The 11,485-nt window shown below is 52.2% G+C and overlaps 1 protein-coding gene across 1 annotated transcript in view; it reads left to right on the top strand.

Moving 5' to 3' along the window:
* The window catches only part of acaca (acetyl-CoA carboxylase alpha), an 81,409-nt gene that overhangs the window by 10,452 nt on the left and 59,472 nt on the right, over positions 1-11,485 (top strand). Inside the window, exons 9-21 of the mRNA XM_064349559.1 lie at positions 471-581; positions 1,596-1,834; positions 3,372-3,681; positions 4,253-4,416; positions 5,057-5,207; positions 6,245-6,348; positions 6,517-6,744; positions 7,823-7,973; positions 8,065-8,199; positions 8,501-8,647; positions 9,015-9,203; positions 9,650-9,750; positions 10,405-10,493. Coding sequence (XP_064205629.1) covers positions 471-581; positions 1,596-1,834; positions 3,372-3,681; positions 4,253-4,416; positions 5,057-5,207; positions 6,245-6,348; positions 6,517-6,744; positions 7,823-7,973; positions 8,065-8,199; positions 8,501-8,647; positions 9,015-9,203; positions 9,650-9,750; positions 10,405-10,493 — 2,119 coding nt within the window. The remainder of the gene's footprint in view (positions 1-470; positions 582-1,595; positions 1,835-3,371; positions 3,682-4,252; positions 4,417-5,056; positions 5,208-6,244; positions 6,349-6,516; positions 6,745-7,822; positions 7,974-8,064; positions 8,200-8,500; positions 8,648-9,014; positions 9,204-9,649; positions 9,751-10,404; positions 10,494-11,485) is intronic.

Here is an 11,485-nt window from a genome sequence, read left to right as displayed (position 1 = left end):
GTTTATCCTACATGGCATGCAAAGCTAGTTCTGACATAGTGTTGCTTGAGAGCGTAAATAATCCCTCTTAACTTGAAAGCAGATAATTAAGAAACATTAACAGCTTGTTAAAATTCTGGGATGGCTGTTGTGGTTGGAGCGAACACCAGCATACACAGGGGGGTCCCCAGAGCTGAGCTTTGGCACCACTGCGTTAAAGCATGTGTGTGTGTCTGTGTGTCTGTGTGTCTGTGTGTCTGTGTGTCTGTGTGTCTGTGTGTCTGTGTGTCTGTGTGTCTGTGTCTGTGTCTGTGTCTGTGTCTGTGTCTGTGTCTGTGTCTGTGTCTGTGTGACTGTGTGACTGTGACGTGTCTGTGTGTCTGTGTGACTGTGACTGTGACTGTGACTGTGACTGTGTCTGTGTGTGACTGCGTGGGGGGGCTGCGTCAGGCAGGGGGAGTGCATGACTGCTCTGTCCCTCACCCCTGCAGGCTGCGGAGAAGGTGGGGTACCCTGTGATGGTCAAGGCCTCCGAGGGGGGCGGAGGAAAGGGCATCCGCAAGGTCAACAGCGCCGACGACTTCCCCAACCTCTACAGACAGGTGAGCGCCCGCAGCTCCGTCAGCACCAGCTCCACCGACAGCACCGATAGCTCCGTCAGCACCAGCTCCACCGACAGCACCGATAGCGACTGCAGTACCACCTCCAACCACCATACCCACCTCAACTGCAGTACCCACATTAATCACAATACCACCACCAACCACCATACCCACCTCAACTGCAGTACCCACATTAATCGCAATGCCACCATCAACCACCATACCCACCTCAACTGCAGTACCCACATTAATCACAATACCACCATCAACCACCATACCCACCTCAACTGCAGTACCCACATTAATCGCAATGCCAACATCAACCGCAATATCCACATCAAACATAATTCCTACATCAAGTGCAATACCAACATCAACGGCAATATCCACCACCAACCACCATACCCACCTCAACTGCAGTACCCACATTAATCACAATACCACCATCAACCACCATACCCACCTCAACTGCAGTACCCACATTAATCGCAATGCCAACATCAACCGCAATATCCACATCAACCACAATTCCAACATCAAGTGCAATACCACCATCAACCACCATACCCACTTCAACTGCAGTACCCACATTAATTGCATTACCACCATCAACCGCAATATCCACATCAACCACAATTCCAACATCAAGTGCAATACCACCATCAACCCCAATACCCACAACGGCCGCAATATCAACATCAACGGCAATACATCCATGCAGTCCAATATCAATATCAGCTGTATTACTGATATCAGTGGCAATAATAATATCAACTGCAATACCTCTATTATTTGCAATAGTGATGGCCATACAATTAGCGGTAATATACAGCACTATAAGTGAAGAGGAGTGATTGTGATGTAATTAATATTGTAATGCTCATATGTGAATAGAGTTCTGTTGTTGATTCAAACGGGGCAGGTTAGGGTTGCCTTGTTGGATCTAAGTGTTCTGTTCCTGAGGTTGTGGTGATTGACCTGGCTCTCCCTCATCCTCCCCGCCCGTGTCTGCAGGTCCAGACGGAGGTCCCGGGCTCTCCCATCTTCGTCATGCGGCTGGCCAAGCACGCCCGCCACCTGGAGGTGCAGATCCTGGCGGACCAGTACGGCAACGCCATTTCCCTCTTCGGCCGCGACTGCTCGGTGCAGCGGCGCCACCAGAAGATCATCGAGGAGGCGCCCGCCACCATCGCCACTTCCGACATCTTTGAGGACATGGAGAAGGTAGGCCGCCCCCTGCGGGCTCAGAGGGAGTGCTGGTTTTTAAAGGGGGCCTGCTGGCTGTGCCTGTGCCTGTCCTGGGCTTGAGCCGCGGCTTGTCTCCTGCGGTAGTGTGCGAGTGTAGCATGTACCTGGGCCGCGTATGTCGGACATGTAGAGTGGTAGGACTGGGCTGTACCGAAGGTCGCAGGTTCGATCGGGTGGAGAACCTGCCTGTACACCAGGTAGGTACTTAGAATGCTTCTATTATCCACGTAATGATCAAGAATGCTGGAAGTTGTAAGTCCCGGATAAGCGTGCTATCTGTAATGTATGATGGAGGCCCGAGCTGGCCAAGATGTGGCTGTGAGGCGGCGTGAGACCGTCCAGGACCAGCTTCTACTGAGCCACCGCCTGCAGGTGAGCCCTGCGAGATGTGCGCGTCACTGCCCGCCCCCACGCAGGTGGTCTGAGCCCCGGATTGTTGTTTTCGAATCAGTGGTGTGTGGGTGTGGAGTGAGGTTCGAAAAGAGGATGTGTGTGGAGGTCTCGAATGAAAGTGTTGGGGTGTATTGATGAGTGTGTGGTGTGTATGAAGGATCTGAGAGAGAGAGTGTGTGTGTGTGTGTGTGTGAGTGAGTAGAATGAGAGAGAGAGTGTGTGTGTGTGTAGTGAGTGTGTTTCTGAATGGAGAGAGTTGTTTGTGGTTGAATAGAGAGAGAGTGTGTGTGTGTGTGTGTTTATGAATGAGAGAGAGAGTGTGTGTGTGTGAGTGTGTGAGTGAGTGTGTTTCTGAATGAGAGAGAGCATGTATGTGAATGAAGCCAGGCGGTTGTATTAGAGGGCACTCTGAGGCCTTGCTGTGTGAAGGTGCTGCTGTAAGCAGTAGGGGCCACGGCCCCTGAGAGGCCCAGCGCTCTCTCCGCCACCAGCGGCCTCCTCATTGTCCCCGCCGCCGAGCATCAGCACCGCCGGCCCCGTTACCATGGAGACCGGCGGCACGCAGAGCAGGGGCCCTGCTCCGGGCGCCGCAGGAAGCGGCTTGCCCCACGCTGTCATGTGACCACACTATGTAGGTCAGCTGTTCCGCGGCCAAAGGACAGCGTGAGCGTGTGCGAGGGACAGAGCCGCTTCTGTTTCCTCTCTTCTGTTCTGTGCTGTAGGGCCCCTTGCCCACGTTATGTTCAGACTGCTGACCAATCACAGCAGGAATAAGAGAGCATGCAGCAACCCCCCCTCCCCCCCCTCTCAGAAACTCCGCTTTTAAAAACTGACCTCACAACCCCGACATCCACGAGCTCACTGAATATTCTTTATGACATTTCCACTGTGTTTTCTCTGTCGGTCTGTTCGTTGGATTGGTTTTTAGAGAAACCAGTTCTTATTATTTCTTAATCAAAGCCAGCTTATGTGACCCTTTTTTTGAAATAATTTTCAGCGCCCGATGTGGGGCTGCATATATCCAATTCCCACCCTTTCCCAATTCCCAATTTGTCATGTCCAATTATCTGAAACCATATGAAGCCCAAAGCCAACTCGGGTCCATAGTTTTTGTGTGAGCCTTTTTATGTAATAAGTGTAGTAATGGAGAGAGAAAGACCGTTTCTGTTTTGCTGAAATCTATGTTGTGGTAAATGGGATAGTGGGCGGTACACTTGCTCGCATAATGCTATTTTTGGGGGGAGTCGGCCCTGTGCTCCGCCGTTGCTGTGGTGACGGGTCTCTCTGCTCCCGTCAGATCGCCATGGGGATCCCCCTCCACCGGATGAAGGACATCCGCATGCTGTTCGGGGTGCATCCCTGGGGGGACTCGCCCATCGACTTCGAGGGCCTGTCCACGGCCCCCTCCCCCCGGGGGCACGTCATCGCCGCCCGCATCACCAGCGAGAACCCCGACGAGGTACGCGCGACCGGGGGCGGGGCCTAAAGGAGGGTTTCTGATTGGACGGCGGGTGAAATGTTACAGGTGTTGGGGTTAACCCCGACGAGGTACGCCCAGCCACGGTCAAAGGGGGCGGGGCCTAGAGGAGGGTTTCTGATTGGACGGCGGGTGAAATGTTACAGGTGTTGGGGTTAACCCTGACGAGGTACGCGTGGCTGCGGTCACAGGGGGCGGGGCCTAAAGGAGGGTTTCTGATTGGACGGCGGGTGAAATGTTACAGGTGTTGGGGGTTAACCCTGACGAGGTACGGGCGCGGTCACAGGGCGGCCTAAAGGGGGTTCGATGGACGGGTGAAATGTACAGGTGTGGGGGTAACCGCGAGGTACGTGGGCGCGGTCACAGGGGCGGCTAAAGGAGGTTTCTGATTGGATGGCGGGTGAAATGTTACAGGTGTTGGGGTTAACCCTGACAAGGCTGCGGTCACAGGGGGCGGGGCCTAAAGGAGGGTTTCTGATTGGACGGCGGGTGAAATGTGTCCAGGTGTGTTGGGGGGTTAACGCTGGCCTCTCTGCGTGTGTGTGTGTGGCAGGGGTTCAAGCCCAGCTCGGGCACGGTGCAGGAGCTGAACTTCCGCAGCAACAAGAACGTGTGGGGCTACTTCAGCGTGGCCGCCGCGGGCGGGCTGCACGAGTTCGCCGACTCGCAGTTCGGCCACTGCTTCTCCTGGGGGGAGAACCGGGAGGAGGCCATCTCGTGAGTGTCTGCCCTCCGCTTCCTTTCCTCTCTTACTTCTGTTTTGTTTGTTTTTTCCAATAAATTCTAAGTCTTTTCCTTTTTTTTTTTTTTTGTTAAGAGTATTAAAATTTGCATTTTAAAAATGTTTAGATTTTTTTTTGTGACTTCTCAAGCTGATTCCTGGTCGGGGTCACGGGTGGGTGGGGTGGGTGTGTGGTACTGGAGCCTATCATAGCATGCAGTGGGTGAGGGGCAGGAATTCACCCTGGGAAAGTTCTGTACATTTATATTGTTTTCGCCCATCTTGGAAAAGTCTTCATGGGTTGTGGGAGGGTTTGGGTTATGTTCAGGAACTAGCTTCAGGGTTAGTACTATGGCTCATTTTTGTTTTTCGGGTGACTTTTTTCACTCTTTGGAGAGTTTTTTTTTATCTGTGTGTGTCTTTGTATGTGTGTCTCCTCAGTAACACGGTGTTTGCATTACAGTCCCCTGAGTAACATGTTGATTATATGTCCTCTCCATAACATGGTGGCAGTTTGTGTCCCCTTACTAACATGGTGTTCATACGACTGTCCCCTGAGTAACATGGAGTCTTTTCTCTCAGTTACATGGTGACTGTATCCTCACTAATGTTCTATCTGTACGCGTGTCTCCAAAGTAACATGGTGGTAGCCTTGAAGGAGCTGTCCATCCGAGGGGACTTCAGGACCACAGTAGAGTACCTCATTAAGCTGCTGGAGACCGAAAGCTTCCAGCACAACAGTATTGACACAGGCTGGCTGGACCGGCTCATCGCAGAGAAGATGCAGGTAAAGAGCACTGGTGCATGAGAGTGTGTGAGAGAGTGTGTGTGTGTGTGTGTGTGTGAGAGAGGGAGAGAGGGCGAGAGAGAGGGTGAGAGAGAGGAAGTGAGAGAGAGGGAGCGGGAGAGAGGGAAAGAGAATGATGTGATCTACAGGTAAGTGTCTATGTGAACAAGAGCCTGTTTAATCCCTCCTCAGACTGAACATTTGCTTTCGTGTCTGTTGTGCTGGTGCAGTAATGTTTGGCTGTATAGCGTGGGTCTGCGTGTTGATTGGCTATATAGCGTGGGTCTGTGTGCTGATTGGCTGTATAGCGTGGGTCTGCGTGCTGATTGGCTGTGCGGCGTGGGTCTGCGTGTTGATTGGCTATATAGCGTGGGTCTGCGTGTTGATTGGCTGTATAGCGTGGGTCTGCGTGCTGATTGGCTGTATAGCGTGGGTCTGCGTGTTGATTGGCTGTATAGCGTGGGTCTGCGTGCTGATTGGCTGTGCGGCGTGGGTCTGCGTGTTGATTGGCTATATAGCGTGGGTCTGCGTGTTGATTGGCTGTATAGCGTGGGTCTGCGTGCTGATTGGCTGTATAGCGTGGGTCTCCGTGCTGATTGGCTGTATAGCGTGGGTTTGCGTGCTGATTGGCTATATAGCGTGGGTCTGCGTGTTGATTGGCTATATAGCGTGGGTCTGCGTGTTGATTGGCTGTATAGCGTGGGTCTGCGTGCTGATTGGCTGTATAGCGTGGGTCTGCGTGTTGATTGGCTATATAGCGTGGGTCTGCGTGCTGATTGGCTGTATAGCGTGGGTCTGCGTGCTGATTGGCTGTATAGCGTGGGTCTGCGTGCTGATTGGCTGTATAGCGTGGGTCTGCGTGCTTATTGGCTGTATAGCGTGGGTCTGCGTGCTGATTGGCTGTATAGCGTAGGTCTGCGTGCTGATTGGCTGTATAGCGTGGGTCTGCGTGCTGATTGGCTGTATAGCGTGGGTCTGCGTGCTGATTGGCCTGCTGCAGCCGCTGATCTCCTGTGTGGCGTCTCTGTGCCGCGTAGGCCGAGCGCCCGGACACCATGCTGGGCATCGTGAGCGGGGCGCTCCACGTGGCCGACGTCAACTTGCGCAACAGCGTCTCCAACTTCCTGCACTCTCTGGAGAGGTACGGAGAGCCTTCATTCTTTCTTTCTTTCTTTCTTTCTTTCTTTCTTTTCAGACCAGACAGGAAATAGTCCTGTCTGGTCTGAGGTTTTAAAGAGCTCATTGTGCTCAAATCCGTTCATCCTTCTTTTGTTTGTGTGTGTGTGTGTGTGTCTCTCTCTGTGCGTAGAGGTCAGGTGCTACCCGCCCACACCTTGCTCAACACCGTGGACGTGGAGCTCATCTACGAGGGCACCAAGTACGTGATGAAGGTGACGCGCCAGTCGCCCAACTCCTACGTGGTGATCATGAACTGCTCCTGCGTGGAGGTGGACGTTCACCGGCTGAGCGACGGAGGCCTGCTCCTGTCCTACGACGGCAGCAGCTACACCACCTACTTGAAGGAGGAGGTGGACAGGTAGTGAGCTCGCCCCCACATCCATCACCCGACTCGGGCTACTGCTGTACGGTCTGTACTGAGATTACTGCTGCTCACAGGAGTACTCACAGCACTCCTGTTCATACTGCAGTGTGAGTACTCCTGTTTATACTGTACTGTGAGTACTCCTGGTCATACTGCACTGTGAGTACTCCTGTTCACACTGCACTGTGAGTACTCCTGTTCATACTACACCGAGTACTCCTGTTCATACTGTGAGTACTCCCGTTCATACTGCACTGTGAGTACTCCTGTTCACACTGCTCTGTGAGTACTCCTGTTCACACTGTGAGTACTCCTGGTCATACTGCACTGAGTACTCCTGGTCATACTGCTCTGTGAGTACTCCTGTTCATACTGCAGTGTGAGTACTCCTGTTCATACTGCAGTGTGAGTACTCCTGTTCTCACTGCTCTGTGAGTACTCCTGTTCACACTGCTCTGTGAGTACTCCTGTTCACACTGTGAGTACTCCTGGTCATACTGCACTGAGTACTCCTGGTCATACTGCTCTGTGAGTACTCCTGTTCATACTGCAGTGTGAGTACTCCTGTTCATACTGCAGTGTGAGTACTCCTGTTCATACTGCTCTGTGAGTACTCCTGGTCATACTGCACTGTGAGTACTCCTGTTCACACTGTGAGTACTCCTGTTCATACTGCTCTGTGAGTACTCCTGTTCATACTGCAGTGTGAGTACTCCTGTTCATACTGCTCTGTGAGTACTCCTGGTCATACTGCACTGTGAGTACTCCTGTTCTCACTGCTCTGTGAGTACTCCTGTTCATACTGCAGTGTGAGTACTCGTGTTCATACTGTGAGTACTCCTGTTCATACTGCACTGTGAGTACTCCTGTTCATACTGCACTGTGAGTACTCCTGTTCTTACTGCAGTGTGAGTACTCCTGTTCACACTGCTCTGTGAGTACTCTTGTTCATACTGCACTGTGAATACTCCTGTTCTTACTGCAGTGTGAGTACTCCTGTTCACACTGCACTGTGCTGTACTGAGCAGTATGAGTCTGCTGAGCTTGGTGCTGTTTCCCCTGGCCCCCACAGGTACCGGATCACGATCGGGAATAAGACGTGCGTGTTCGAGAAGGAGAACGACCCCTCTCTGCTCCGCTCGCCCTCGGCCGGGAAGCTGATCCAGTACACCGTGGAGGACGGGGGTCACGTGTTCGCCGGCCAGTGCTACGCCGAGATCGAGGTGAGTGGCTAGGGGGTCGCCTGCCCCGAGGTCGTTCAGGGTTAAGCCCCGCCTTGCGAGGAGCCAATGGCGTGTCTGCGTCCCCTGCCAGGTGATGAAGATGGTGATGACGCTGACGGCCGTGGAGTCGGGCTGCATACACTACGTGAAGCGGGCCGGGGCGGTGCTGGAGCCGGGCTGCGTCATCGCCAAGCTGCAGCTGGACGACCCCAGCAGGGTGCAGCAGGTGTGTGCGTCTGTGGGGTCAGGGGTCAGGGGTCACGGTGGGCTCCTATTGCTCTGTGCGGACCTGATGTGTTCATTATTTTAATCTATTTATTTATTTATTTTACAACTGCAGAAATGTTTAAAAGTGGATTATTCTGAATTGAAAAATTTGAATGTCCCTCATCTTCCAAGATGCATTTTTCCTATTTGAATAATTTTACCTGTAACCGTCTTCTGGAATTTTCCTCGGGAAGTTGAGCTGAAGCTGTAAGTTTGCGTCAGTCCGTGTGCCGTGTGAGAGCGCTGCGCCTGCGTTTCAGGCCGAGCTCCACACGGGGGCGCTGCCCCGCATCCAGTCGGTGGCCCTGCGGGGGGAGAAGCTGCACCGGGTGTTCCACAGCACGCTGGACCACCTGCTGCACATCATGAACGGGTTCTGCCTGCCCGAGCCCTTCTTCAGCACCAGGGTGAGGAGCTCCCGCGCAGGCCTGCTGCAGCGTACTCTCCCAGGCCCGCACGCAGCTGGGATCTGCACACGTGCATGTACATACGAGCACACCCACGCATGTCCACATGCGCACACACACACCCGCACGTGCAGACTTCCTGTCTCTTGCACAACACAGACACACAGATTCCTCGCATGCTTATCCTCAGGCAATGTGCACGTTTTAAGCCGTGAATATGTGCTTGTGTGTGTGTGTGCACCTGCGCGTGTGCGTGTGCATGTGTGCGTACGTGTGTGTGTGTGCGTGTGTGTGTGTGTGCACCTGCGTGTGTGTGTGCGTGTGCGTGTGTGTGTGTGTGCATGTGTGTGTGTTTATGTCCCCGCAGCTGAAGGAGTGGGTGGAGCGGCTGATGAAGACTCTGCGGGACCCTTCGCTCCCCCTGCTGGAGCTCCAGGACATCATGACCAGCGTGTCGGGACGCATCCCCCCCGCCGTGGAGAAAGCCATCAAAAAGGAAATGGCCCAGTATGCCAGCAATATCACCTCTGTGCTCTGCCAGTTCCCCAGCCAACAGGTACGGCACGTACACACACTCACACGCAGATACATACACACACACACGCACACACACACACACCACACACACACACACACACCAGCGCACAGATGCACACAGTCATGCTTGCGTGCACAGACACACACATATACATAGACACACACACGGGCACATAGACGCGCACACACAAACACACAGACAGACACACACATACCCATATATATACACATACATACACACACACACACACACACACAGATCCACACATATGTAAACACGCACGGATCGACACACGCACACACACAGTAAGTGTTCAGCAGTGGCATGCGGTAACGTGCGCAGCAGAATGTCATTACATTACATTACATTACAGGCATTTAGCAGACGCTCTTATCCAGAGCGACTTGCACAACTTTTACATAGAATAGTCATTAGCACTAATTGAGCTCACCTGCGCATTTCAGATCGCCAACATCCTGGACAGCCACGCGGCCACCCTCAACCGCAAGTCCGAGCGCGAGGTCTTCTTCATGAACACCCAGAGCATCGTGCAGCTGGTGCAGAAGTAAGGCTGGCACCGCTCGCATGCCCGCCGCCCCTTCCGCAGGCCTGACTGCCCCTTACCGGGAGAGCTGGGCATGTGCCCACTTGTGTGGGACCCCTCCAACGCTGGCATTTAGCATGCGTGCAGCAGCTCTCCTTGTAGGGGCTAACGAGTGAGCATGGTTGTTGCCTGGTCATGTGATCATAATCTTTCTACAGCCCTGGTGTTTGTTGTTGGAGAGTATTGCTTGTTGCTATTATTTAGTGCATACACACACGTTTTCTATCAATGCAAGAGATTTTCCTTTATTGACAATGTACGTAATGGACTTGGTACTATTTTCACTAGTGCGTGGCATATTTTCCCAACTCTTAGTACAAACCTCAAAGCTGGTGACACTTATAACGCAAACAGTCTTTCACACGAAACCTGTCATTGTGCATTCATCAGAAATGTAAACATCTCTCACCACACACAACCATTGACTCAAAATGTAAGTTTAATATGTGATGACAACATTGGTTTAATCACCAAGCACAGCATGAAGATATCTTTTCGATTAAGTTGTTTTAACTGCCAGTTAATCAAATGGCAAACTACATACTGTAGTTGCCTGTAGACCCCCTCTCTCTCTCTCCTGGTGTCTGGTAATGACGCGGCTGTTCTGGCCTGCAGGTACCGCAGCGGCATTCGCGGGCACATGAAGGCGGTGGTGATGGACCTGCTCCGGCAGTACCTGAAGGTGGAGGTGCAGTTTCAGAACGGTGAGGACCCCTCGACCCCTGACCTCCGACCTCTCGCCCCTGCGTGCTTCCTACCGCGCGTATGCAGTGCTTACCGTCTGTGAATCTAGCATGTGTTACTCTTGTGTTATCTTTAGCATGTGTTAGCTTCTTTGTGTTAGCATCTTTAGCATGTGTTAGCTTCTTTAGCTGTTAGCTTTGTGCTTTAGCATGTGCTTTAGCTTTTTGTTTAAGCATTCTTTAGGGGATGTGCTTAGCCCTTCTTTGTCTTAGCATCTTTAGCATGTGTTAGCTTCTTTAGCATGTGTTAGGACCCAGCTTCGTCCCGTGGAGTCAAAGTCAGGACAATGCAGGAACTCACCAAGACAACAAACACTTTACTGAAGAAAGTAAAAGTTTATTGTAATCACACTGGCCAGCGGGAAGGTCACTGAAAAACAACACAAGTTTGCGGTACAGCAACCCACACGCCACTGGTCTCCTAGCCTGGTTTAAATACCCTCTGGGGCCTTGACCTGGTATGCATGTCCATCCTATTTGCGAGGGCCTATTTCTTAGTTCCCTAAACAACCTATGCCCTTAGTGTTGCCTGACACCACATGGCGTCACTACTTCCAGAGGAGAAACACTCCTGAACCCATCGCATGAAGGGGGCTGAGAGGATTAGCAGTGGATGCTTGGAATTTGTTTGTAATCCCTTTAATTTCACCCTGATGCCTGAGTGTGTCGGTCGGCCTGTAGGAGGCTAACGTTGCAGTTCCTGCACATCTCCACATGATGGCAGTGTGGCGCCGCCAAGCGCAAACACCAGCATCTGTCTTTGTTCTTCAGTCAATATTTGTTTTCCTTATATACCTTGAAAAATATGTTCCTGGAATAAAATGAATAGACTTTCACGGTTAATTTAATTGCTCCCCCCCCCCCCCCCCAACGTAATCTTCTCAGAGTTAATTCCATTTTGGGTTCTGCCACAAATAAAAATACATTTGCTTCTGCGATTGGTGTCCTTGTGG

This window comes from Anguilla rostrata, chromosome 9 (genome assembly GCF_018555375.3).
Source record: "Anguilla rostrata isolate EN2019 chromosome 9, ASM1855537v3, whole genome shotgun sequence".
NCBI classification, from domain to species: domain Eukaryota; kingdom Metazoa; phylum Chordata; class Actinopteri; order Anguilliformes; family Anguillidae; genus Anguilla; species Anguilla rostrata.
The sequence above is the reverse complement of the archived record's forward strand: the minus strand, read 5'-3'. Positions and strand labels throughout refer to the sequence as shown.